The 26,210-nt window shown below is 39.3% G+C and overlaps 3 protein-coding genes across 8 annotated transcripts in view; 2 read left to right on the top strand and 1 right to left on the bottom strand.

Annotated features, from left to right (window-relative positions):
• Positions 1-1,088: 1,088 nt before the first annotated feature.
• On the bottom strand, positions 1,089-12,960 carry slc35a1 (solute carrier family 35 member A1). Its single transcript, XM_067384912.1, has 8 exons — positions 12,287-12,960; positions 11,904-12,081; positions 11,671-11,830; positions 7,213-7,365; positions 5,303-5,369; positions 5,052-5,228; positions 4,729-4,863; positions 1,089-2,596 (listed from the first exon to the last, which is right to left on the bottom strand). The coding sequence occupies exons 1-8, from the start codon at positions 12,294-12,296 to the stop codon at positions 2,463-2,465; spliced, it is 1,014 nt and encodes a 337-aa protein (XP_067241013.1). The 5' UTR covers positions 12,297-12,960; the 3' UTR covers positions 1,089-2,462.
• A 48-nt stretch (positions 12,961-13,008) lies between these two features.
• On the top strand, positions 13,009-17,390 carry LOC137018321 (uncharacterized). Its single transcript, XM_067382924.1, has 7 exons — positions 13,009-13,171; positions 14,147-14,286; positions 14,811-14,858; positions 14,985-15,033; positions 15,123-15,184; positions 16,966-17,003; positions 17,111-17,390. Exons 1-7 carry the CDS (start codon positions 13,009-13,011, stop codon positions 17,373-17,375), a joined length of 765 nt encoding a protein of 254 aa, XP_067239025.1. The 3' UTR covers positions 17,376-17,390.
• A 1,317-nt stretch (positions 17,391-18,707) lies between these two features.
• Positions 18,708-26,210, top strand: part of LOC137019449 (NACHT, LRR and PYD domains-containing protein 3-like) — a 41,972-nt gene continuing 34,469 nt past the window's right edge. For 4 of the 6 annotated variants that reach the window (XR_010895019.1, XR_010895018.1, XR_010895015.1 and 1 more), the window contains exons 1-3: positions 18,708-18,822; positions 20,764-20,903; positions 21,010-21,126. Coding sequence is in view for 1 of the 6 variants with exons in the window: in XM_067384909.1 (XP_067241010.1) it covers positions 20,785-20,903; positions 21,010-21,126 (236 nt within the window). In the remaining 5 variants the exon portion in view is untranslated. Of the gene's footprint in view, positions 18,823-19,661; positions 19,728-19,815; positions 19,887-20,314; positions 20,371-20,763; positions 20,904-21,009; positions 21,127-26,210 lie in introns of those variants that run through there. The other 2 variants (XR_010895017.1, XR_010895016.1) reach the window with 2 other exon arrangements.

Raw genomic sequence — 26,210 nt, 5'->3', positions numbered from 1 at the left:
CACCATGATGTTTTATGCATTTATTGCCCATATTTAAATGACGCTACACAAGAACAGGACGTCTGGTTTTGTAGCATCTGAGCCTGTATAAAATAAAGTGTAGTGCTGCATCAGCACCACAGAGACCTTCACTTCCAAACCACTGACAAAGAAACAGGTTTTCTTGCAACCAAATAATCTGTTAATAAACAGGCTGATGGACCATCCACACTGAGCCCTTTGTGTAAACAATTAAATCACATGTTTAACAGGAAAATTTTAGCCATGTAAAGCCTTTCTCAATCAGAATGAAAGGGTTAGTTCACCCAAAAATTAAAATAATGTCATTAATTACTCACCCTCATGCCGTTTTACACCCTTAAGACCTTCGTTCATCTTCAGAACACAAATTAAGATATTTTAGTTGAAATCCGATGGCTCTGTGAGGCCTGCATAGCCAGCAATGACATTTCCTCTCTCAAATCCATTAATGTACTAAAAACATATTTAAATCAGTTCATGTGAGTACAGTGGTTCAATATTAATATTATAAAACCATGAGCATATTTTTGGTGCACCAAAAACAAAAAAATAACGACTTATATAGTGATGGCCGATTTCAAAACACTGCTTCAGGAAGCTTCAGAGCATAAATTAATTAGTGTGTCGAATCATGATTTGGAGCGCCAGAGTCATGTGATTTCAGCAGTCTGACACGCGATCTGAATCATGATTCGACACAAAAGATTCATAACGCTCCAAAGCTTCCTGAAGCAGTGTTTTGAAATCAGCCATCACTATATAAGTCGTTATTTTGTTTTTTTGGCGCACCAAAAATATTCTCGTGGCTTTATAATATTAATATTGAACCACTGTACTCACATGAACTGATTTAAATATGTTTTTAGTACATTAATGGATCTTGAGAGAGGAAATGTCATTGCTGGCTATGCAAGTCTCACTGAGCCATCGGATTTCAACAAAAATATCTTAATCTGTGTTCTGAAGATTAACAAAAGTCTGTGGAACGGCACGAGGGTGAGTAATTAATGACATTATTTTCATTTTTGGATGAACTAACCCTTTAAAATGAACTTGTGCAGTACTGTGATGTGGATCTTTATGTATGTATTACGAACTGGTCACTGGAGGACACTAATTATTATCTAAACAAGCTTTTCAGCAGGTAAATTTAAGACCAAGTAATGAAAATGTAAGGAATAAATCAAAGTGAACACAATACTTCAATATGTTCTCTAAATATAAATGTCTGAGAAACACAATGAGTTTTCCATTACTTTTTAATTCATTTTACAAAAGTAGCTTCAATCATTCTGCTCCAAACCACTAGAATATGGAACTTTCTTTTACTGTAGCTTTTGATCACACTGCAAAAACATGTTCTTCCTCAGTATTTCTGTCTTGTTTTCCAGTACAACTGTATAAAAAGATTCTTAAATCAAGACGCATTTACTGGACATAAAATATAAAGTCATTTTTTCTGTGAAATTGATCAAAATAAATTGAGTTTATGATTAAAACAAGAAGAAATCATCTTAATTCAAAAAGATTTTTTCATAATTTCATAATTGACAGAAGTACAAACTAGTTCTGATTTTTCAAAATTTAATTTTACATTTGCATCTCAAAGACATTTAAATATGTGTATCGAAAAACAGGACATAAATACTGAGGAAGATATTAATTTTTTGCAATGCAACATTTAATGTCATGACACTTTCTGCTCTGATTTAATAACTTTTTAAGGCCTTAATTTGTGTAAGAGTGAATTAAGACCTGCAAAAAACAATGAAATGAATCATCAAGGCAAGAACAGAAATTATGACGATGTTTTGTTCGGAATACATGCAATGCACATGTAAAAGAATATGAATCGGATTGCACAGTTCACATGTGAACAGTACCGTTTTATCCATCTGTGTTGGATTCAGCATGCTTGATGCATGTAACAGTACGAGAGCTTGACTTTAATCATGTCTGCAGAAACACGTCAGTTCATTAGAGCACCTCATAATCACATTCACTGGACGATGAGACGTACCACTGGATTCAGTTTGCTCTGAGATTTAGTCGGTCTGTAGGGATCCTTTTTACGTTCAGCTTATGCAAATATTTTAAAACACTTGAGCAAATTAAATTGGCAATCTAAAGAAAAAACCCGTCCCATATTCAGTTTACGGTTTAGGCTTCAGTGTTTGTTACTTGTGGCAGTGTCTCACGATCTCCAGCAAGTCCAATAGTATAAATGATATTATAGATAGAAATAACAACCACATAAAACCAAATCTGGCCTGTCATTCCCATAACCCCACCTCCACCCTCCTTCATCAGCAGCACAGACGGATCAAAACTCTTCCTGACGTAGTGTTGTTGGGTTCAGTTCACGTCCAGCTGCTCGAACAGCAGCGTCTAGAGTCGTGTGTTGATCGTCGTGTCAGTTTGTCTTGCCCACCGAACTCGTGTCAGACGGCGATGAGTTTCTGTGTGTCCTCACTGTCTGAACTGGGTTTCAGCACTTTGCTGGTGTCTTGTTTGGGCAGGCCGTACGTGTAGATGGACACACACACCAGCAGGGCTCCCGTGATGAACGTCGTCGCTGCAAAGACCAAAACAGTAAATGAGCACAACAGGACACGATACTCCTCTAAAACATCACTTTACAATAGGGTTCTGCTTGTTAACTAAAATTTACATACATTTACATAAACCCCGCCCCCAACTGCATGAGATTCTCAAGCTTTGTTGTTGTTGAGCTCTTCTGGAAAGTGGGCGGGAGCAGCAGTTCTTTTGCATTTAAAGGGACACACACAAAAACAGCGTGTTGTTCTTGTATTACATCTTGTGAAAAGGGGCGTTATAGGTCCCCTTTAAAGATTTAAATTTAGGTCCCCTTTATTTGCTTTAAATTATTTAAACGCTTTAAGGATTTTGAATTAATCGCATGCGTTATCGTGTTAACTTTTGACAGCCCTAATTTCAACATTTACTAATTCATTATTAAAATCAAAAGTTGTATCTGTTATATATATTTTTAAGGTAAGAAACTACTGGAAAAACATTGTTTTTTCAAGCATTGTTAAATTTTGAGACTAGATTTCCCTTCATCAAATACAGACGAAACTAGGGCTGCCCCCAAGATTTTTCTAGTCGACTAGCAGCTGTTTATTTAAGCCATTTGTCAACTAATCACATTTATATTAATTTAATTACTTACATTTATACTGAGGTGAATACTAAACCATAATAGGAGTAATATAAATGCCTATTTCAAGCTCAAGCGCATACCTAAAGCTTGCCGCACCGTTAAAAGTAATGATTATGAATGTATCAGGGAAAAAAATAGCAAGCAGACATTTTAATAATTTATTAATAAACTAGTGTTTTCTGAGTCTGTGTCGGCTGCAAAGATGAAGTTGACGACGCTGCCTCGCCGTCTCTGCAGTAACACGTCTATAGACAGAAATGTACCTTTCATAAATGAAGAGTATTTATTTTCAATTTGAATTTGTGAATTTAAAAGCAAACATTTTAAGCGTTCTATAGATATATCATGTCTGTGAGGAAAGTATACGCTGAGTTTTGGTTCATTTTTGTGACGCGCTCCATTCCACAGAGACAGGGACGGCAGAAAGCGCATTCTGTATATTTTCTTTATTTTACGAAAGCACAATGTTTTCATGTTATTGTGAGTTTTGACAAATAAAAGTAGACAGTTTGCAGTTCAGAATGATGTCTTACTCTTATCCGTATGACCAAAAACGACGGAGTATTTTAAGTTGAAAAAATGCCAGCGATCGCTCCGCCACCTCCATGTCTTGCAGTAACCGCGATAATACTTTCACACTCCGCACAAACACCTGGATATGTGCCTAAAAATAGCGCACATTTATCTAGGTCAAGGGTCGGCAACCCAAAATGTTCAAAGAGCCATATTGGACCAAAAAAACAAAAAACAAATCTGTCTGGAGCCGCAAAAAATTAAAAGCCTTATATAAGCCTTATATGAACGCAACAGGAGGTAAGTGTATATTAGCTATATTAGCCTACTATCAAAATGAGCTGGACTCCAGCAGAGAAACATGGATTTGCAGTTATCACTTTGTGTCAAATTGTTGGATTTTGAGGTAAAATCATTCCATATATATTGTATTGTTATATATTATGTTGACAAATCATCAATTAAATATTTTCCATCTTGTATTCTGCATAATTGTGTGTTTTAAAATAAACAATGACAAAAACTATACTATAAAACTATATGTTTTAGGGCTGGACAATAAAGCTAAAGAGCTCTAGAGCCGCGGGTTGCCGATAATGTTATGTAAAGTTGCTACTACTTGCATGTTTTAAATGATAAAGTGGACTAATCCTTTAACCATCTGTCACTCATAGACTTCACCTTTTTATCCTCTGTGACTAACCAACTAATCAAATTTTGATTCTAGTTGACTAACGTTTAGTGGATTATTATGGGGCAGCCCTAGATGAAACGCATCGTTATCTCTTTATTTTGGTACTTAAGCACCAAAAAGCTTCCTGTCTTTATGCAATTTCTCAGTCTGCAGGACCTGACGGCAGCTTGACTGCAGGAACACACAGGTGGACGTGCCTCATAAAGACTCATGTCTCAGTTCCTACAGAGATACACTGTTGCTGAGCATCAGTCACGTCTGCTTCAGGTCTACTGCCTCCCGATCATGTGATGTCATGACTGAACGATGCACTCACTGATCTGCAGGCCGAAGAGGATGACAGATGCCACGGTGGACAGCACGATCGCGGCGGCCGCCGAAAAGCCCTTCATGATGTTATCAGTGTATTTCACCACCACAGACGTGTACATTCCTCCCACACTCGCCAGAACTGCAGGCATAAAGCAGAGGAGAAACCAGTCAAACCACATCATCAATGGCATTCAAAAGCTTTACATTTACAATGACACAGGCATGCGGCATCTGTTTAAATTTACATGGGCAGGGCGTTCATGCTCAGTGAGCTGTATCTTCCTAATTTACATGACTGCAGGCATCAGAAATGAAGGCGTTACTCACAGACGACTAAGCAGACCCAAGGCGTGTATCCGTAGAAGAAGCCTTTCTCCAAGACCTGGGCGCCGTCTGTCATGAAGACCCCTATGAGGGTCACGACGATTCCCGACAGGTACATCTGGATGTTTCGGATCCACAGAGAGGTGTCCGAACTCTTCAGGACCTTCTCAAAGTACACACCTGATCCAAAACAGAGAGTCACTAATGCTCCCTAATGTGAGAATCCACCAATAACACGACTGAACACACAATACCTGCAAACCCGGAGCAGAGGACCGCGACGGCGATCGCCACGAAGCCCAGGAACGGGTTCTGCTCAACCTGAATCACAGAGAGCCACACATTAACACTTTAGTTAAAGATGCTTTGGCCTATAATGATTTTAGTTAATTTCTTTCGTTCACATCGGTGTGCATTCATTCCTCTCTAAAAGCCCAAACTTAAAGGATTAGACTTTACTCATCCTCAAGCCATCCTAAAAGTATATGACTTTCTTCTTTCTGATGAACACAATCAGCGATTATATAATAAATATCCTGACGCATCCGAGCTTTATAATAGCAGTGAACGGGATCAACGAGCATAGATCCGTGCATTTGGTCTAAAAGTGACAGGAGCCTACTAAACCTGCTGCCGTCTGTGTCATTAATGTTAATCAGAGAAAATCACTCATTGCTCTATAGTAGATTTAGTAGGATTAATCTATATTTAATTTATTGGTCCCACTTTATATTAAGTGGCCTTAACTACTATGTACTTACATTTAAATTAATCATTTGATACAAGGCACTTATTGTGTACATACATGTTTTTACATTGTACTTATATTTTAATATAATTACCTACCCATACCACCAAAGCTTTCCCTAACCTTACCCGTATCCACCTCAATAGCTGCAAAAGTGTTTTGCAATTCAATATGAACCCAATAAGTACACTGTACTTATTTTTTGATGTAAGTACATAGTAGTTAAGGCCACTTAATATGAAGTGGGACCAATTTATTCAGTGAATACTATGCAGTGTTGTTTTACATTTGATTATTTTCTGTTGATAAAGACTGTTCTGTTTTTTATTTTTATTATTTATTACACAGGAGTGCTATATATGTTCAGCTCTGAGCTGTTCCTAATCACCTTTAAAAGAGGAAATGGTATTTGTTGCTGCTTGCAAATAAATAATATGAGTTGTCAATTCATGATACTTTCCCATCGCTTCATTTTCTATACTTAAAATACATTGTTGTAAAGAATTGTTAAAGTCCCCCAGTAGTCAATCATTTTATCCCTTAAAACTCACCAAAATGACATATTTAAATGTTTTTCCTGTGAAAAAGAATTCTTCATGCCTTAAAATAGCTTGAATGTAACTACACTCTTGCTTCATTTAGTATACGCAGTTCTATGAATATGCAAATTAGCTCCGCCTCCACTCGCTCACGCCAGCTCAGAGATCCACTCGGTCAACTTACTGATGTAAACGCTGCACGACGGTATCGCTTTTTACAACGTTGGAGACATTACAACGGTAATAAGTAAGATTAGCCTTTAGCTTGACTAATAATGTGTTGCTAATGTTACTCTCCTGCTTCAGATCGGTCATAGTTAATGATATGCTAAAGCCCACCCACACACTGACATGATTGGTTACAAGGTAGTTTGTGACATCACAGACACCAGCAATTTCAAACCGCGTTTTTGAAACAGCATATTAAAATAACAGCATCTTAAAGCATATTAAAAACACCACATAGACATAAACAACATTAAAAACTTGATTTTAAACAACCCCAGTGGGTCTATTTGAAGCCTTCAATTTATTATGGTAGTATTATTTATTGCACCCATACTTTATGTCATAACTTAACGAGCAGTGGCTGCTCGGTGTATGTAAATATGCACTTATTTAACGACAAAACAACGTGTTGTAGCTCTTGTGGAAAATACTAGTATATATAGTGATATAAGAATAGCAGCAATCATTCGTCCTTCTGCATGTTTAAAGTTTATGACCCGCTCAAATCAGGTATCAAAATTATCTCAGAGCTTCCCAGTAGTAAATACGACTTGAGCTGGCATTCATGTACAATTTTCAACTAGGAAAATCATATTTATGATAATTCCGATAGCATGTGAAGGCAGCATCAGCAACAGCAGATTCGTACCTGGACTTTGGTGGACTGCGGCGGGGTCCACTGCACCAGCGTGACGCCTCCACACAGCATGAAGACCGAGAACCACTGCAGACGGCTCAGAGAGCGGCTCAGCATCAGCACCATGCACAGCGCCGTACAGGGGATCTTCAGCTGATACGTCACCTGACACACACACACACACAGACTGGAGCGGCAGGTCTGATTCATGAAAAACACACTCATTCTCTAAGGCTAAAACCAGCAGAAAGGAATAATTCATGAGGAAAAGTGTGTTTGATAACATGAAACCATCTTCTTGAGTCAAACAGGACATTCAACGAGATAAACAGGTATAGGGCGGGACTCCATATGACAGCTGCTTGACAAATAAGAGGGACTGATGATGTCAGCTGAAAGGAAATGGTTTTTTTTTTTATTTGGACACTGATCAGTCGTTCACAATGAGAATAGGATCATTAATACAAAAGCAAACAGCTGGTTTTGACATCATGTTGACTTCAAACAGAGCTGAGAGTACTACAAACACTTTGAATTCAGTTTGGAGTCTGACATTATTTACTCATGATCGTGAGATTTCAATTCTTGTGGTTTTTGAAGAATCTTCACACTCTCTTCCATACAACAGCAGTTCATAAAATGTCATTTACTCCCCTGAACTTCATGTTGAAATAAGTGAATTGTGGTGAAATGTCTAATAAGTGAAATGTCTTTTAAAGGTGCCCTAGAACCAGTTTTCACAAGATATATAATATAAGTCTAAGGTGTCCCCTGAATGTGTCTGAAGTTTCAGCTCAAAATACCCCATAGATTTTTTTTAATAATCTTTTTAACTGCCTATTTTGGGGCATCATTAACTATGCACCGATTCAGGCTGTGGCCCCTTTAAATCTCATGCTCCCTGCCCTCCTGAGCTCTCGACTATAAGTGCAATTATACAGTGCATAAACAAAGTTCACACAGCTAATATAACCCTCAAATGGATCTTTACAAGATCATGTGAGTATAGTATTTATTTGGATGTTTACATTTGATTCTGAATGAGTTTGATAGTGCTCCGTGGCTAAAGCTAACATTACACACTGTTGGAGAGATTTATAAAGAATGAAGTTGTGTTTATGAATTATACAGACTGCAAGTGTTTAAAAATGGAAATAGCGACGGGTCTCTGTGAATACAGTAAGAAACGATGGTAACTTTAACCACATTTAACAGTACATTAGCAACATGCTAACGAAACATTTAGAAAGACAATTTACAAATATCACTAAAAATATCATGGATCATGTCAGTTATTATTGCTCCATCTGCCATTTTTCGCTATTGTTCTTGCTTGCTTACCTAGTCTGTTGATTCAGCTGTGCACAGATCCAGACGTTAATACTGGCTGCCCTTGTCTAATGCCTTGAACATGAGCTGGCATATGCAAATATTGGGGGCGTACATATTAATGATCCCGACTGTTACATAACAGTCAGTGTTATGTTGAGATTCGCCTGTTCTTCAGAGGTCTTTTAAACAAATGAGATTTACATAAGGAGGAGGTAACAATGGAGTTTGAGACTCACTGTATGTCTTTTCCATGTACTGAACTCTTGTTATTCAACTATGCCAAGATAAATTCAATTTTTGATTCTAGGGCACCTTTAACGTCTAAAAGGGTTGTTTGGTTTTTGACCAGAATAAAGATCTGTCCACACAAAGTATGATAATTGTAATGATAATGATAAATCAATATAAATATAAACAGCAGAGTAAACACCACAACTGTCATGAAAACAGCACAGAGAAGCGCTTTTGTTGAAATCACTTTGAGTGTTTTTTTTTCCAGCTGATGAGTGATAAAAACATCGATAGCCGTGAATTTGCTTTAAAGAGCTCGAGCATTTAAAGTGACAGACGACACCATCTGATTGCAATGTATAGTTACTGACCACAATTCACTTAGGCATGTAAAGTCTCAGATGTCACACACATCTATCATAAGCCAAAGGGTTGGATACAAACGCTGATTGTACCATTCTGGGAACTAAACTTTGTTTCCTGGTAGACTGATAGAAACCTGTGCGCCGCTGCCTGCTGGATGATTAAGTGAGTTTTGTGTGTAATAGGTATCAGGCGCTCAGATTAAATAAGGTGGATCGACATCACTGATGCCATAAAAACACCACTGCTTCTCCTGTGCAGAACTGAACATGATGCAAATGTGGCAAGATGTGAGTTTCAGCTAGTGATGGACACAAAACTCTGCCTAGTGAAGCTTGGAAACTTCTGCAAAGCATTTATTTTGAACTAGTGATTCAGAGTACATATTAAACTGCCAAAATCACCAGATTTCTGTTTTTTGAAAATTTCAACGGGTCTTCATGGCTAGTGGCTGATCTCCGTGAACACATGATCCAGTGTTTCTCAGATGAGTTTAATTTATTTGTAGACATTTTTAATGATACGCTTGTATAATACAAAGGAGGAGTTGCAGTTAAAAACCAAGCTTTACCAAGTTCTCCAAAGCACTACAATCTAATGAAAATAATACACAGAAACGTCATATTTAATGTTCAGCTGCACCATTCTAGATAAACTGAGAATCATGTTTTGTGTTTCAATCAGAGATCATATGATTCTGAACAGACAACTAAAAGCACCGTAGTTTACTAGAGCATCTGACAAAATGTTAACTGCTGCAGTCTGTGTTTACTAATTTTTTTAATTGGTTGAATGAATGATTCAATGACTCACTTGCTTCATTACTGTATGAATCACACTGCATCTGAAATCAAATACTTCTCTACTATATAGTATGCAAACAGAGTAGTATGTCCGAAATCATAGTATTCGAAAAACAGTAGGCAAAAAGAACCCGGATGACTTACTACTTCCTGAAGTGCGCATACGATGGATACTTTACTATCCCATGAGGCCACTGGCGAGGATTTGTGAATGGAGTTGAAGGGACGCAACTGGCACTGGTAGGCCATGTGACAGTAACAACATGGCGGATGTAGTATGTCTGGATTTCATTCATACCAAATGCATTCGTACTATATAGAATAATCAATAATCGTGAAGTAAATTTAAACTCAAATCGAGTACCTACTCAACAGTACGTCATTTCTGATGCAGTGTCAGTGTTTTTCAATCAATCTCGAGTGAATGATTCAATGACAAGTACTTTATTAACAGTCACTTGTCGCCACCTACTGGTGTAACGGTGTAATTTTAAAATATTGCAAGACAGAAATAATGAGACTGTGATGTTGTAAAAATTGTTTGTGAAGCTCTTTCATATCTATAGAAGATAACGGCTCTCTCTGGATCAGATCTGAAAGTTCGCTCTGATCGTACTTGTCTAAACTTTAATAGACAGCGAGCCAAATCACTGTCATTTAGGAATAAGATTGCAATCTTATTGGGCCAGTTGTTCAAAAGTAATCTGATCAGATTCCGGCTTTCGGATTGGATCAAGTCTTGAAAATGGGATGTTCAAAAGGAAAAAAGGATTCTGAAATCAGATTACAAAATCCATAATCTGGATCAAACCTTCAGTTTGTGTTGTTCAAAACTTGTCAGTAGGATTTGGATAATCCAAAAAAAACAGGATTATCCTGATCCCAACAGGGGTAGGATTTCAAGGTGGATTCCATGAGAAAACTGGTCAAAAAATACAACATTTATATCATATAATATGCATACACATTTTTTTATTTTGCTCTTGATTAGTTTAACTGTTAAACAAATTAGAAGTAGACATTAACCTACATATTTAGCCTTTTGGTAACCTACTATAAAGTAAAAAAGATTTTGGTGCAATAAAACAATCCCCAAACAGCTGTAAATATCCAACAAAATATATATACAGTTCAAAACCCATATTCTTTCTATCATCATGTCCCTTTAGGGGCTCCGTAAAGCACTGGTAATCCAGATTTGGTAATCTGGAAAAGTGTATATCTGGATTCATGGTGATCCAATCCAATTTTTCTTTGAAAAACCAGCACAAAAGTAAGATGGAATACCTGATCCTGGATAGCAAAACATGGGATTTCCCAATCCAGACCATTCTGATCCACATTAAACTATTTGAACAACTGGCCCTTAATGATTAATCATGCAGCTCTAATTTAATGGTATTTATAACATGCTATTAATGCTATTCACTTTGAGTAAAACATTTGCAACTGCTTTGTAAAAGGTGTTTTTATGCATGTTTAGGTGTTGAATTTACGCCGTTCTGACCTGAAGCGTTCTGAAACAGTGAATCATTTACAAAACACCTGATTTAACTGATTCAAAGTTTTACAAAGCTTAATTTCTCCCATCAGACGGGACGATTTTCAGGGAATAACGACTCATATTTCAGTCTGTGTTCCTCATACTGATGTATGATGTTATGTGAGACTTACAGATAGTTACTGAAATAGTATGACAGCAAGTACGTGATGACAGAATCTGTACGGATTTTCATAATACCTGGTAGACAGCGGCGTCCAGGTTGCTCAAAGCCACGAAGGCCATGTTGTTCTGGATGGCGTACACCACCGACGGCACGCTCAGCTTCAGCAGCTCCTTGGGACTTCTGAAAATGTGAGTGACCACTGCGGTCCAACAGCGGCCCAGGTCTCCGGTCTCCCTGCGTCAGACAGCAGATCAGATCAGACATGAGACAGAGGAGACAGCGGTCAGTGTCAGAGGTCAACACACACCTGACCAGCATCAGCAGACTCAGCAGCAGCTTGATGACCTCAGCCAGACACACCGCAGTGGTGGAGAAGTACAGGTCCGAGGACACGGTCCGGGTGTATCTGAGGGCCACAGTGTATGTGGCAGCGATCAGGGTCATGACAGTCAGGCAGTAGATCTTGAAGATCACACTCACCGACTCTGAGACACGAGACACAGCATCAGCACCACTGCACACTTAACACCATTAACACCTGCTTCATCGGCTTGTTAAGTCATATAAAGCACAAGCTGCATGATATTACAGGTTGTTGTGATTAATTAGACACTAACATGTTGTGATTTAATAGAGTCTTATGTTAACAGCACGGCTGGTCAGAGTGAGAGACAGTGCAGCTCAACTTACCGCTCGCCATGATTGATTTCTGTCGGTTACACAGTAATGATAATAATAATCGATCAGCTATCTTCTGATCAACACGTCTGTCTGCATTTCTGTTTCCCAGACGAATGAAGATTGCAAGCCACCGTCACCAGGAGCAGACAGGCACTTCCGGGTGCGCGCACACGCGAGGCGACATTTCAAAATAAAAGTCGGTTTATTTTTAGGCAGATATTTCTGAATCAGAAAGAGATTTATATAAGTGTGCTTACACACTCACGGAATTTACCTTGGTATAACATAATTTACCTTGGTATATATATTTCAAATGTCCTCAATAAATAAATGTACATTATTCAAACTAAATAAAATGTAATTGCTATTATTCACTGAATTTTCTATTACATCAGTGTTGGTGAAACTATTCATAATTTACAGTTAGCATGAAAGCAAAATTAACCCTATTTACAGCTGTTATCTTCACAATGTGCAAACATTTTCAAAGCTTTTAGTACGAAACTTATCACACTTGTAACACACTGCATGAAGTATAAAGTAGTGAACGAACGTAGGGAATGAAGTCGTTCACTCAGAATTCGGACACCAATACGAAATGGCCGACACTCGATACCCAACAAACAGAACGTTGGCACAACGTAGCCAACCTTCTAACAACGTTTTAACAACGTGGCCAAAAGGTTGCTATAACTACGTTGCGTTGTGAACGTTGTTACAGCGTTGTCACAATGTTGACATCTGACCACCGCTCAGTTCCACCGCTCAAGGTTGCGCTTAGGTTGTCTGGACCACTACTGGACGACGTGTGCTCGTCACTGCTCCGGTTCCTCTGGAGCGCGCATTTTAAATTACAAACGACCGTTGAACCGTCTCTTCATCGAGCCAGGATACGTGAGTATTGCTTTTATTTTATCTCTATAAATAAGATGGGCAAATGTTCAAACACGGCCTAAATGTTACATTTATTTGTTGTCTATAAATTGAACTAAAGTGTTTGCGATCTAATGCAAAATTTACCAGTGTAATTCTAGCTAATGTTGTCTTTTAAGTAACGTTATACAGATCAGAATGTTAAAACGTCTTCTGGTCAGGTAACATTAAAAATATTTCAACATTACGCCAAAGGTTATACGCCATAGTGAAGAAAAAATTACTTGAGTGATGGTTGACATTTTAGCACATATGAACAGACAGCGATTCCACTGTTAATGTTTAAAGTTAGTCCATTTTTGTGAAACTAACATAAACACACAAACCATCTTAAGTGCTATCCATCGAGAAACTGTATTGTTTACCTTGTTTATTACTACAGAAGCTGTTCATTAGTGTAGCTTGTCACATTAAAAGCTTGGGGTCAGTAAGATTATTTTTTTAATGAATGAATGCATGAATTTATACGTAATGTACATTAATAAATACACTAATCCAGGGAAGTACACGTCAAATTGATCAAATATGACAGTTAAGATATGTAATCCATATAAATATGAAGCAGCACAACTGTTTTCAACATTGATGATAATCATAAATGTTTCTTGAGCAGCAAATCATCATATTAGAATCATGTGACACTGAAGACTGGAGTAGTGATGCTGAAAATTCAGCTTTGATCACAGGAATAAATTACAAATTGTAATACTACATTTTAAATTCTAATAATTTAAATATTACTGTTTATATTGTATTTTTGATCAAATACAATCAATGAACCCTTGGAAAGTAAGTGAATTCTTTCAGAAACATTAAAAAAATCTTACAGACCCAAACTTATGAATGGTATTGTATGTTATACATGTAAATCTTTGCTAGGGTTGAAATAAAACAATTATTCTTATATTGATTTTCTTTTATTTCTTTGCTCAACAGGCTATGTTCTTACTCATAGCTTTCAGTCAGGCGACTGGAGCAGAGACCTGGAGGGCAAAACACCCACAGAACTGGAGGACGGGCCTGTCAATTTTCCACCTGTTTCAAACAACAAATATTACATTGTGTCTCAAAAAAAGGTAAACAAAATATGAAAGTAAAATGCACGTTTTGGGCACTTGTGGTCCATATACAGCACCTGCAGCAGTATTTCAATCACTAAACTGTAGAGTATTCACTATAAGTACCTTAAAATAATAAAATAGTAGAATTAAAAGATCAAATTATTTATACAGCTTATTGATGTTGCATACTATATACAGGCGAGCAGATGAGCCTAGAACATAAATGCAATGCCTAATGACAAACTGTGCGTTCTGTGTGTTCTAGGCTCATCTGCTTGCCCGCCTGTATACACTATTTTAAGTATTTTCTTGTAAACAATCGAATGGGTCTTTTAATTAATCTATTAAATTTAATACAATTAAAGATTAAGTAACAATAAAAAAGTAACACTTTCAGAATGTTTTCATTTGTGGAATTCACCTCAGATCAGTGTAGCTGTAATTCCTGATGTATGGATGCATTAGATAAGGTAAGTACTGTGTGAAAGTGTTGTTAGATACAAATCTCTCTCTCTTTCTTTTTTCTTTTTCTTTTTTAGGCAATATCAACACCATACAACAGGCCCTGCTCTCCTCACCAAGAACAAGTATGAATTTATCTAAAAAGATTTTTATTTTATTTATTTTTACTGTGAACTATAATGTTGTTGTCGTTTGTCTATAACAGCAGATAGTAGTTTTATTAACAATATGATTCTGCATACTACTTTCAGCACCCGAGCCATCACAGACATGACACCTTGCCAAGAGCTGTATTTTTTGGCAAGTATATATAGATATGCAGATTTTACACAATACATTACATATCAAAAATGGTCATAATTTACTAATACTGTATGTCATTGATCCAGAGATGCTAGGGGGGACTACGGAGCAACTACCACAGCAACATTTAGGCCATTTCTCTTTTAAGGTAATCTTTCTTTTGGTAACACTTTAAAGGCCTATTGCTCACCCTCATGTCGTTCCATACCTGTAAGACCTTCATTCATCTTCAGAACACAAATTAAGATATTTTTGATGAAATCCGAGGGTATCTGATCCACACATAGGCAGCAACGTCATTGCATCTTTTGACGTCCAGAAAGGTAGTTAAAACACATGGTTAAAATAGTCAACATGACTACAGTGGTTCAACCTGAATGCTATGAAGCAACGAGAATACTTGTTCAAAACAAAACTAAGATAACTTTATTTTATAAATTTGTGTGTCCCATCATTCTGCTATGTTTACATTCAGCGGTTCCGTGTTTAGGTCTGAACGCGGGTTCGGTATTCGCCAGTAAATTTTTTATTTTTGTTTTGGCACACAAAAGTATTCTCATTGCTTCATTACATTAGGTTGAACCACTGTAGTCACGTTGACTATTTTAACCATGTGTTTAACTACCTTCCTGTGCCCGGTTGCATAAAGCACCTTAAGTGTAATTTTCCCTTAAGATCGCCCTTATGTTTCCCTTAAACTTAAGGGTGTTGCAGAAAATAACCGTTAAGTGTTACTTAAGGGTTTCTTTAGGCGAAACGTCATAAACCCTTAAGAATTTCCCTTAAGTATATATTTTTCACTTAAGTAATGCGTAAGTGTTGCATACAGCCCCTTAACCTTCATTTCCCTAAGTATATCGTAAGGTTCGTAAAACTTCACCTTAAGTGTTACACAGAGTGAGCAGGTTCAATCCAAGCCGTATAACGTGCCACGATCGGCCGCTTTATATAATAGACAAATTGTACTTTAGCGGTTTATTCACATAAACATTGATGAAATATAACATATCTTATAACATATCTTATATGGTCAACGGAAGCGCAAACGTGCGTGCATCACACGCAAAAACAAACCTCATTGGTTCTTGCGCGCACATTTGAGCTTCCGACACAGCCGTAATCATATGGATGTCTTTCAATAAATGGACATAAATGATGAGAGAATATTAAAAATATCTTTATTTGTTATCCAAAGATGAATGAAAGTCTTTTGGGTTTGGAACGACATGAGGGTGTCAGGGTGAGTGAATGACGGCAGAAATCTCAATTTTGAGTAAACAATCAATTTGAGTTTCTCGTCTCTTTCATATTTGGTTTTCTTTTTTGTTTTCCTTATCCATATTATGTTGTTTTCTGTGAAAACTTACCACGATACGTATTAACAAATAACGTGTCCATGGCAACAGTAGAATTTTTTAACGGCAAAACCTGGGATGCTGTCGTTAAACACTTAACGGTTTCCCTTACCTAAGAGAACAGTTTAAGAGATTATATGCAACACCCTTAAGTCATTCCCTTAGTTAAGGGGAAATCACGCCTTAAGTGTCATACTTAAGGGAAAAACTTAAGGTGCTTTATGAAACCGGGCACAGGACCTCAAAAGGTGCAATGACAATGCTGCGTTCGTGTGGATATGTGAATCAGATACCCTCTGATTTCATAAAAAATATCTTAATTTGTGTTCCGAAGATGAACGAAGGTCTTACGGGTTTGGGACAACATGAGGGGGAGTAATTAATGACAGAAATATCATTTTTGGGTGAACAAACCTTTTAAAGTATCGTTTGTTAACATTAGTTTATGTAAAGGTAACAAACAATAAGCAATACATTTGATAAATTTTTATTATTCATCTTTACACATGTCAGTTAATAATAATATGGCTGTTCATTTTTTTTTCTTGTTAACACAACATAATTTTTTTTTTAGATTTCTGCAACACAAGGTTATGGCTCATCAATTTTAAGGTAAGATAAATAGAGCTTTTTTATGAAAAATACTCAGAATTTTACCATTTTGAGATCACACACACAGGACCTTTTGAGAAGACTGATTTCTCCTGTCTGCTCACTAGTCACTCTGGTCAGTCCCGGTCTAGTCCTGTCATATCAAGCTCCGATCTGCTCTGTTCTCTGCCCAGTTCACCTGTGCCTGCAGTGCAACCCTCTGGTCCCAGAATGTCTACAGGTTTCGGACTCATGCCTCAAGGTTTCTGCGCTTGCATCCCTCCTCTGGATTTGTTGATCTTTCCTGGACTCATTCTGGTTACCAAACTTTTCACCTGGCCTTTGACTATGCTCACCTGTCAGCCATGTACAGAGCCCAATTTTGTTCAATAAATGTTCTGAACTGCCTTTGCTGTTTATTTTTTTATTTAGTAAACATTTTTATACTTGCTGTCACATATTACATGCTATTACAAATGCATACCTTTTGAAGAATAATTAGAATATCATATGCAGTTTTAATAAAGTTGAATTATATAACCTTGTATGTCATTTTTACTCTTTAAAGTGGACATTTGCAGGTGTTGAATTGATTCATTTGTTGCCCATAAATAATAAGTATAAACAATATATTAAAAAAAGTTAGTATTAGGGATCTAATGTCGAGTGATTAAAAAATAACTACAAAATATAACACGCTGAATGGGAAATATTTATAATCTACCATTTAAAAAAAAAAAAACGTCAGAACATCCTGTCGCAGTTGCTCAAAGTTGCGCTATAACGTTGCTACAGCCCTGTGGCGTCTTACAATTCTACGTTGTCATAACGTTGTAGGCACGTAGACCGCGACGTTGCCATAGTAGAACTCCAACGTGCCACAGACGTTGCCACAACGTAAATGTGTTTGCTGGGTATAGGGCACTATATAGTGGACAGGAAGGAAGCGGTTTCGGACACAGCTCTGACCTTTTTTTAGGTCCGGACCGAAAGCAAAGAGCTCAGAACCCAAGAGGCAACACTCAACACTCTAATTATTTTTGGGTAAACGCCGCTAGAGGGCGCTCCGGTAGCGCGGCCTCCATTATGGGGTGAAAATACTAACTGGACCTTTGAATCCTTCACATCTTACACACAAAATATGTGAATTTCACTGCCAAATCAGAAGCGTAATAGAACAGTTTTTTTTTTGTTTTTTTTTTAATTAAGTCATCAGTAAATTGTATGATCCTACAGTAAATATTGTAGGCTATTGTCTTATATATGTTTTATTTTACCAGTTGTGGAATCCAAACATTCATCCATCTGAACATAGCCTACTTTATTGAGTATTTCCATTTTATGCAACTTTACACATTTATTAATAGTTAGTTAATGATAAATTTAAGATTATCATGTTTGCAGTGAACAATAGGCTATATTTCAGACCTAGTGGAGTAATAGTAATAATATCTAGGTCTGAATTGAAATATTTTTCTAGAGAGCAAAAATTTCTAGAGAGCAAAGGTTTTGTGAAAAAAGTAGAATATGTAACACAAAGTGTGTAAAATAAACTGTTAAAAGGATTTGATGATCACTAGTGATGATTCTGTGTTGTCATCAGTCAGGTTGGATTTCAGCTTTAATGTACGTTTTGTTTTAACAAAGCAGCTGATATTGCCAACTAGTGGACTGCAACTCGCTTTCACCCCAGAATGGCGGAAATGCAGGGCTGCTGCTGAGCGCCGGTGCTGCAATGGATCGTTTTATTGAGTGTCGCTTCTTGTTAGTGTGTATTCTTTGCCGAAAGTAAAGACTCGATTCTTAAGAATGTAAAAACGGTCGTAAATATCAGGCTACGGTAAGTTTATTTATCGTGTCACATTATTGTACACTGTTTTCTGTTTTCTATCATAAATTTAAAGCTCAGTATAGCTAGGGAGTTGTGATGTAAAATGAGGCAAGTTTTTCAGAGGCAGTTTCATAAACAACCGCTAATTTAAGACTGTTTACTGTTGACTTAAATGTTGTCTTGAAGAAAAAAACTAAACTAACTTGTAAGACTAATCTACCCAGGTGAAAAAAGTTCACTTCTATAATGTATTTAAAGTGCTCCATTTTCGTGCAGTAATTTTGTACTTAATATACTAAAAATTATTCTTTAGTACTTCTTAAGATCATCTTAAGAACATCCAAGTGTACTACTCAACTGTGCCATTTTGAGACAACATGAAATATGAACTAAAATGTGCTTTTAATATCTCTGTATTTAAAATATTTAGCTACCTCTTATAGTGCATTTGAACTGATAGTGTACTACAAGTGGTAGCTACATATTTTAAATACAGAGATAGTATATTAAAAGCACATTTTATTTCATATTTAATGCTGTCTCAAAATAGCACAGTTGAGTACACTTAGTTTATGTAACTGGCTGCAGGGATTATAATGATAACGAGCTCTAGAGATTATGCTTTTAGTTTAGATTAATTTATCGATTCTTACTATCTGAAATATACAAAGGTGGAAATGTAAACATTTAATGTCTACAAATACGATCCAGGATTTCCACATTCAGTGTGTGTGTAGAAACAAAACGATATCAGACTTCATAGACTGTCAAATATGTGAACTTGAAACTGAACACATTATTTTAAATTCAATAATTGTATTTATTTCTAAAGAACAACTTCAGGATATGTTCATGTGCCTTAAGCAGATATTCTGTCTGTAACCAGTAATTAGCCAGTAACACATTACAATAAGGTTCATTAGTTAAACATTTGTTAATATTGTAGCACACAGAATCTTTGTAATTGTTTTTGAAATTGCTGTTTATTATTTTGCACCGCAGTTCTAGGGTTAAGGAAGGAAGTGAATGAGCCCGGAAGGGAGGCGGACAGAGAGTTAGTTAGTCTGATGCGGGTGTGTTGCAGTTGTTCTGCGTTCCGATTAAAACAGTTCAGAACGAAGCCTCCCTTGTCTGTCGTTCCTCAGATACTACAATATAACTAACATGAACTAACCATGATCAATACATTTGTTACTGTATATACTAATCTTCGTTAACGTTAGTTCATGAAAATACAGTTGTTCATTGTTTGTTCATGTTAGTTCACAGTGCATTAACTAATGTTAACAAAATTTTAATAATGTATTAGTAAAAGTTGAAATTAACATTAACAAAAATTAATAAATGCTGTAGAAGTGCAGTTCATTATTCATAATAACTAATGTTATAACTAATGTACCTTATTGTAAAATGTTACCAATTAGCCATTTCTTTTAATTTGTAATTAATTTATCTAAATTATGATTGCTTTATGTTTTTTTTTTATTTTTTTTTTTTTCAGCTTCCTGAAGTATTCATTACTTCCAGAAATGTTTTATCTGAGATGCAGTGTTTAGGGTATGATTCTGGCCTCATAGAAATTAGTAGATCTATTACAATCAAATTATTGTAATATGCAAAGTGCATGTTTTTCCACTTAAAAAAAGAATGAATGTGTTTGAATAAAATAAATACAATGAAATTTGAGTCAGCGTGATTTGAATTTTCAATTATCTTGTTTGTTTAATATTATATTGAAACTTGAACAGTTTATTTGAGAATTTGAACAGTTTAACAGATTACATGTCTAAACCTTCAGGGTTTATTCACTAGTGCTTCAACTAAAAAGTAATGTGTAGCATCAAGATTTGTTTTCACTAGAATTAATAATTACTGGAATAGTTAAAACATTATTTTTAATTAAAAATAACATTATCAATTGTATGATTTGTTCTGTGTTTCTATATGCAGGTCTGAAGTCAGTTTCTCATTATGGAGAACAGAGAGAAAAGATCTTCATCTTCAGAACCCAGCTGTGTGTCTATGAAGAGTGATTCATCCATGGATCCTCCTGTTCATTTCCATGATAAAACAGTGACCTCTGACCCCAGGTGAGATATGATCTTGGATTAGAGACAATGGACTGACTCATAATAAATGTAATGGCAGGCAGATCTAAAGGAAGAATTATTTTGGTGTGTTTCTCTGTATCTTCAGGAGGAGGAAGAGTCTGAGATCTTCATCTCCAGAACCCAGCTGTGTGTCCATGAAGAGTGACGCATCCATGGATCCTCCTGTTCATTTTAGAGATGAAACAGTGACCTCTGACCCCAGGTGAGATATGATCTATGATTAGAGACAATGGACTGACTCATAATAAATTAAACTGCAGGCAGAACTTGTTAGGGTTTTTGTTATGTTTGGTGTTAGTTTTATTCCTGTGTGTTTGTTTCCTGTGCTTCAGTTCTATTTAGTCTTAATTGCATTCTAGTTAGTCTCCTTGGTTACTGATTACGTTCAGGTGTCTGTCATTATGTTCTCTGTGTATTTTATTCTCCCCGTGTTTTTCAGTTCATTGTCGGTTCTCGTCTTGGTAAGGTGTGTTTGTTGCTTCATGTTTCCTGTATTCTAGTCTATGTTAATAAACCTTTGTGTTGGAATAACTATTATCTCCTTCGTCGTCTGCTTCCCTGCAACTCACCGTAACATAATTCAGAATGAATTATGAGGACAACATTTCACAGAATGGCCGGCCACTGGTGGAATATGTGGAGGTGTATCTGCAGCTCTATCACGAGGTGCGCTGGGACGATGAATCATTAAAACAGCTTTTCTGGAGCGGGATGGACAATATTCTGGCCCAGATGCTGCTGTTGAAGGAGGATTACCTTCCTTCCATCGAGTTTGTCGACTATGCCTTGTGGGTCTGCAGTTCCTCTCTCACCGTGGGAGTCCTCGAGAACAATGACACCACTATCTCCGACTCCCTGAGACAGTCAACTCCTCCAGCAGCCATCTCTCTGCCCGCCGGAGTGTCCGGGTCCGCCATAGAGTTTGAACCTGAGCCAGCACCCGCCGTGGACCACAAGCTTGAGCCCCTTCCATGCTCGGAGTTAGTGCCAGCCACAGAGTCCACCCCGGAGCCAGAGCAGGTCACCGCACCCGTCCCAAGGCTGGGACCATTCATCAGATCCAGTGAGGAGTCAGGTCCAGTGAAGCAGTTCTCAGATGAGCCAGGTGAGGAGTGCTGGCTCATAAATTTCTCCACAGAGCTCATTCCTCTACACCAGGGATGGGCAACTCCGGTCCTGGAGGGCCAGTGTCCTGCGGAGTTTATCTCCATTCCTGATAAAAACTCACTTGCCTATAACTTTCTACTAATCCTAAAGACCTTGATTAGCTGGTTTAGGTGTGTTTGATTAGGGTTGGAGCTAAACTCTGCTGGGCAGTGGCCCTCCAGGACGGAAGTTGTCCATCCCTGCTCTACACCCTACAACACTCTCTATCTTGGATGAAGCAATCCCACCCAATTTCCTGCCCCCCCATTGTCTCCATCATCTCCGCTGACTCCAACATATTCCCTGGATTTACCTGCCCCACTGGTGTCTCATAGCTCCTCGACTCCCCTTGCTGCTGGTCCCGGCCAGCTTGTCGGCTCCATCTTGGGCTCTTTCTACACCAGCGTGGCTCTGTGATGCTGATCCCCTGGCTACACCTCCGGCCTCCGGGCCCAGTTCTCCACCTCAACCTGGCGGCCCTGCAGATCCGTCTTGGCTCTGCGCTCCCTCAGCTCCACCGTTGTCCGCAATCACTAAAGCTCCACCGGGCTCCCTCGTTCCTCCAGTTTCACCTTGGTCTCTTGTCACCCTGGTTTTGCTGCAGACATCCGGGCCTCCGGCTGCGCCTCGACCCTCCTCCCCTCCAGCTTGACTGGGATCCTCCTTCCCCCCCGGTTCCACCAAGGTCTTCACTCCCGACGACGTCACCTTGGTCCTCTAGGACTGCAATGTCATCCTGTGCTGTCATCCTTGCACCTTCACCTGGGTCTCCACATCATTCCGCTCCTCTGCCGTCAGTGCCACCTAGGCTCCGCCCAGTAGAGTGTTTAGGACTCCACCTTGGCTACTCCCTCCATCAGTTCTGCCTTGGTGTTCCTCCCTGCCATATCTTCCAGTCTCCTGCCCATCTTCAGCCTCTCCTCACCCACCTCCAAAACCCCCTCCCTCCCTCCCTCCCTCCCTCCCTCCCTCCACAGCTGGACTCTTTTTTTTTGGCGTGAGGTCACGCCTTGTGGGAGGGGGGAGTACTGTTAGGGTTTTGTTATGTTTGGTGTTAGTTTTATTCCTGTGTGTTTGTTTCCTGTGCTTCAGTTCTATTTAGTCTTAATTGTATTCTAGTTAGTCTCCTTGGTTACTGATTACGTTCAGGTGTCTGTCATTATGTTCTCTGTGTATTTTATTCTCCCTGTGTTTTTCAGTTCATTGTCGGTTCTCGCCTTGGTAAGGTGTGTTTGTTGCTTCCTGTTGGCTGTATTCTAGTCTATGTTAATAAACCTTTGTGTTGGAATAACTATTATCTCCTTCGTTATCTGCTTCCCTGCAACTCACCGTAACATAATTCAGAATGAATTATGAGGACAACACTTCACAGAATGGCCGGCCACTGGTGGAATATGTGGAGGTGTATCTGCAGCTCTATCACGAGGTGCGCTGGTACGATGAATCGTTAAAACAGCTTTTCTGGAGCGGGATGGACGATATTCTGGCCCAGATGCTGCTGTTGAAGGAGGATCACCTTCCTTCCATCGAGTTCGTCGACTATGCCTTGTGGGTCTGCGGTTCCTCTCTCACCGTGGGAGTCCTCGAGAACAACGACACCACTATCTTCGACTCCCCGAGACAGTCAACTCCTTCAGCAGCCATCTCTCTGTCTGCTTCAGTGAAAACACTTCGTCCCAGGCCAGAGTGTCCGGGAGTGACAGAGGGACCTCCCGCAGCGATTCCAGTGATGCCCGCCATAGAGTTTGAACCTGAGCCAGCGCCCGCAGTGGACCACAAGCTTGAGCCCCTTCCATGCCCGGAGTTAGTGCCAGCCACAGAGTCCACCCCGGAGCCAGAGCAGGTCACTGCACCCGTCCCGAGGCTGGGACCATTTATCAGATCCAGCGAGGAGTCAGATCCAGTGAAGCAGTTCTCAGATGAGCCAGGTGAGGAGTGCTGGCTTATAAATTTCTCCACAGAGCTCATTCCTCTACACCCTACAACACTCTCTATCTTGGATGAAGCAATCCCATCCAATTTCCTGCCCCCCATTGTCTCCATCATCTCCGCTTACTCCAACATATTCCTTGGATTTACCTGCCCCACTGATGTCTCATAGGTCCTCGACTCCGCCCTTGCTGCTGGTCCCGGCCAACTCGTCGACTCCATCTTGGGCTCTTTCTACACCAGCGTGGCTCTGTGATGCTGATCCCCTGGCTACACCTCAGGCCTCCGGGCCCAGTTCTCCACCTCAAACTGTCGGCCCTGCAGATCCGTCTTGGCTCTGCGCTCCCTCAGCTCCGCCGTTGTCTGCCATCACTAAAGCTCCACCAGGCTCCCTCGTTCCTCCAGTTTCACCTTGGTCTCTCATCACCCTGGTTTTGCTGCGGACATCCAGGCCTCCGGCTGCGCCTCGACCCTCCTCCCCTCCAGCTTCACTGGGATCCTCCTTCCCCCCCGGTTCCACCAAGGTCTTTGCTCCCAATGACGTCACCTTGGTCCACCAGGACTGCGATGTCATCCTGTGCTGTCATCCTTGCATCTTCACCTTGGTCTCCACATCATTCCGCTCCTCTGCCGTCAGTTGCCACCTAGGCTCCGCCCAGTAGAGTGTTTAGGACTCCACCTTGGCTACTCCCTCCATCAGTTCTGCCTTGGTGTTCCTCTCTGCCATATCCTCCAGTCTCCTGCCCATCTTCAGCCTCTCCTCGCCCACCTCCAAAACCCCCCTCACTCCCTCTCTCCACAGCTGGACTCTTTTTTTTCGGTGTGAGGTCACACCTTGTGGGAGGGGGGAGTACTGTTAGGGTTTTGTTATGTTTGGTGTTAGTTTTATTCCTGTGTGTTTGTTTCCTGTGCTTCAGTTCTACTAGAAAGACTCAGGAGGCAAAATAACATAATGATTTTAACACAATTTATTAACAACCAGAAAGTTATACAACGAGATAAAGTTCTTTGGCGTAGGCCCCGTCCGTAGCATGCATCCAAATGGTTGTAGGCTCGGCATATCCTGCCCGGAATGAAGGCAGGGGCGAAGCCGACCCCCAAAGGATGGTAAATAGATATCACAACTGGACGGAGCCTACTCCCCCAAAAGAGGTGAGAGGAATGTATACGCACCAGTGATGAATCTTGCAATCCTGAAACAGAGATAATAATAATTAGGCATGAAAGGATTTAGAAAAGACAATATCACATAAAGAAAAAGGCCACAATAAGCCACATAAACACGATAGCCATGAGTGGCGACAACAGCTATGTAAAGCCACATATACACGACAGCCTTGAACGGCGACAATGGCCACGTTAGGCCACATAGACACAAAGCCTTCAGCAGTGACGACGGCCACGTTAGGCCACATAGACACAAGCCTTGAGCGGCGACGACGGCCACGTTAGGCCACATAGACACAAGCCTTGAGCTGTGACGACGGCCACGTTAGGCCACATAGACATGAGCCTTGAGCGGCGCCGATGACCACATTAGGCCAGGCAGACATGAAGCCTTGAGCGGCGACAGCGGACACGATAGCCACTCATACACTATATCCTTGAATAGTTAGAATGACCGTGAAAGGCCGACAGATGCAATAATCATAAGCAGCAATATTTTGAGACAACCATATAAATAACAGAGACGAGGCCACGAGAGTCATTGAAGATTAAGCAAAAGACGAGAGCGATTAAGATTTCTAATGATAACATAGCACCAACACCACCACCAGTATATGCAGATTTTACCTTAATCGAGACTTGAGAGTAAAAGAGCTGCACGGGTCCGATTTTGTAAATCCGCACCCGCCCGTACCCGCAGTGCTTAAAACCGCATCCGACCCGTTTTCCAAAAGCAGCACTAATTAAAATCCGCACCCGACCGACCCGCTTAAAATAGAACCGACACCCGACCCGCACCCGAAATCAAATCAGTTTAGCCAATCACATTATAGACACACTTTTTTCAAATTTTTATTGCCAGGTAATACAGAAGTTATTACAAGGCCTTTGGCCTTAACACAAGGACAACCTCAGCCGAAGTTGTCAAAAAGCCGGTACATAAAGAACATGGCTAACGTTACCACAAAACTGAGTAATGCAATTTCGTCTAGCCTACATCAGACAATTTCGGGTTCAAACACGCCCTGCACACCACACATAGGC

This window comes from Chanodichthys erythropterus, chromosome 4 (genome assembly GCF_024489055.1).
Source record: "Chanodichthys erythropterus isolate Z2021 chromosome 4, ASM2448905v1, whole genome shotgun sequence".
In the NCBI taxonomy this organism is placed as follows: domain Eukaryota; kingdom Metazoa; phylum Chordata; class Actinopteri; order Cypriniformes; family Xenocyprididae; genus Chanodichthys; species Chanodichthys erythropterus.
Note: the sequence above shows the minus strand (reverse complement) of the source record. Positions and strands in the feature narration are given on the sequence as shown.

Excerpts from the sequence above, each read along its gene's own strand:
- slc35a1 (XM_067384912.1), bottom strand. Across the intron at positions 11,831-11,903 it reads AGTCTGCTGATGCTGGTCAG|GGAGACCGGAGACCTGGGCC; the intron begins GTGTGTGTTGAC and ends TGTCTGACGCAG. Across the intron at positions 7,366-11,670 it reads TGGACGCCGCTGTCTACCAG|GTGACGTATCAGCTGAAGAT; the intron begins GTATTATGAAAA and ends TGTGTGTGTCAG.
- LOC137018321 (XM_067382924.1), top strand. The coding sequence starts at position 13,009 with ATGTTGACATCTGACCACCGCTCAGTTCCACCGCTCAAGGTTGCGCTT. Across the intron at positions 14,287-14,810 it reads ACATTGTGTCTCAAAAAAAG|GCAATATCAACACCATACAA; the intron begins GTAAACAAAATA and ends TTTCTTTTTTAG. Across the intron at positions 15,185-16,965 it reads TAGGCCATTTCTCTTTTAAG|ATTTCTGCAACACAAGGTTA; the intron begins GTAATCTTTCTT and ends TTTTTTTTTTAG.